The sequence below is a fragment of the Poecilia reticulata genome, linkage group LG13 (genome assembly GCF_000633615.1).
Source record: "Poecilia reticulata strain Guanapo linkage group LG13, Guppy_female_1.0+MT, whole genome shotgun sequence".
Classification (NCBI taxonomy): domain Eukaryota; kingdom Metazoa; phylum Chordata; class Actinopteri; order Cyprinodontiformes; family Poeciliidae; genus Poecilia; species Poecilia reticulata.
Window position 1 is genome coordinate 6038289 of NC_024343.1, and position 1057 is coordinate 6039345.

General features: G+C 47.7%; 1 protein-coding gene across 1 annotated transcript in view; it reads left to right on the forward strand.

Moving 5' to 3' along the window:
• Nucleotides 1–1057, forward strand: part of phldb1b (pleckstrin homology-like domain, family B, member 1b) — a 144007-nt gene that overhangs the window by 104891 nt on the left and 38059 nt on the right. Inside the window, 1 exon segment of the mRNA XM_017308210.1 lies at nt 260–523. Coding sequence (XP_017163699.1) covers nt 260–523 — 264 coding nt within the window.

Genomic DNA, 1057 nt, shown 5'->3' on the forward strand with positions numbered 1-1057 from the left:
TTCAACTTTTACTTATTCAGCGATTAAATAAATGTGTGTATGCATATATATGTATATACATATATATAGTACATATATCTACTGCAGTATATATCTACTGCATTAGATATATAGTATATATATATAAATCTACTGCAGTGTACACAATATATCTACTGCAGTGTACACAAGAACAAAGAACGGCTCTAAGTGAAGCTTCAGTTAAAACCACAAGGGTTTGGCTTCTTCCTTATTCGTCTGTGTTTGGCTCCCTCCTCAGGAGAGGCAGCGGCTGGAGACCATCCTGACCCTCTGCGCTGAGTACAACAAAGGTGAGAGCGTGGGGCTGGACCCCCTGGGCTCAGGACGGCTGGGTTTCCCCGGGTGTCTGGGCGACTGCTCAGGGCGGAGGCCGTCCCTGGAGAATCTTCTGGGAGGAACGCCGACGTCGCCGGCCGCCCTCCGCCTGGCGCAGAGACAGAGAGAGAGCGACGAGGAGAACTTGAAGGAGGAATGCAGCAGCACTGAGAGCACCCATCAGGAGGTGAGGACCTCTCCTGCCACCAGCAGAGTGTCAGCGCTGCACAATGGAGAGCCACAGGTCAGAGGGCATGCTCCTTTCTCAACACACACTCTCCCTCTGCACGTTGCCGTGGTCTCTGTGTCTGCATGGCTCGGCTGGAACCGGCTTTTCTGCTGTTAGTTACAGAATTCTGCTAAGCAGAGTTTTCAGTTGGTTAGTTTATCATAGGTACAGGTAATAAACTTATGCACTAATTAGGAATTTTATGGTTGGTTTCTGACCTCAGGCTTTGAAAATCGTTCACCTGCAAATCAGATTGCAGGTGAAATCTGATTTCACCTGCAATAATAGATCCCTAAAAAAATAACACCCTGGGCGGTTGCCCATATTGCCAATGTCAGAAATAATAATTGTCTGCACCATTAAACATAGCAATTAACAACGCTCAACTATRAACACTGTCCAAGGCCCAATAAGCAACAAGTAACCAAGCAGGAGGAGCACCGTGACTGTTCTCATCCTCCCTCCTGCTGCAACGTCTGCCACCATGACAGG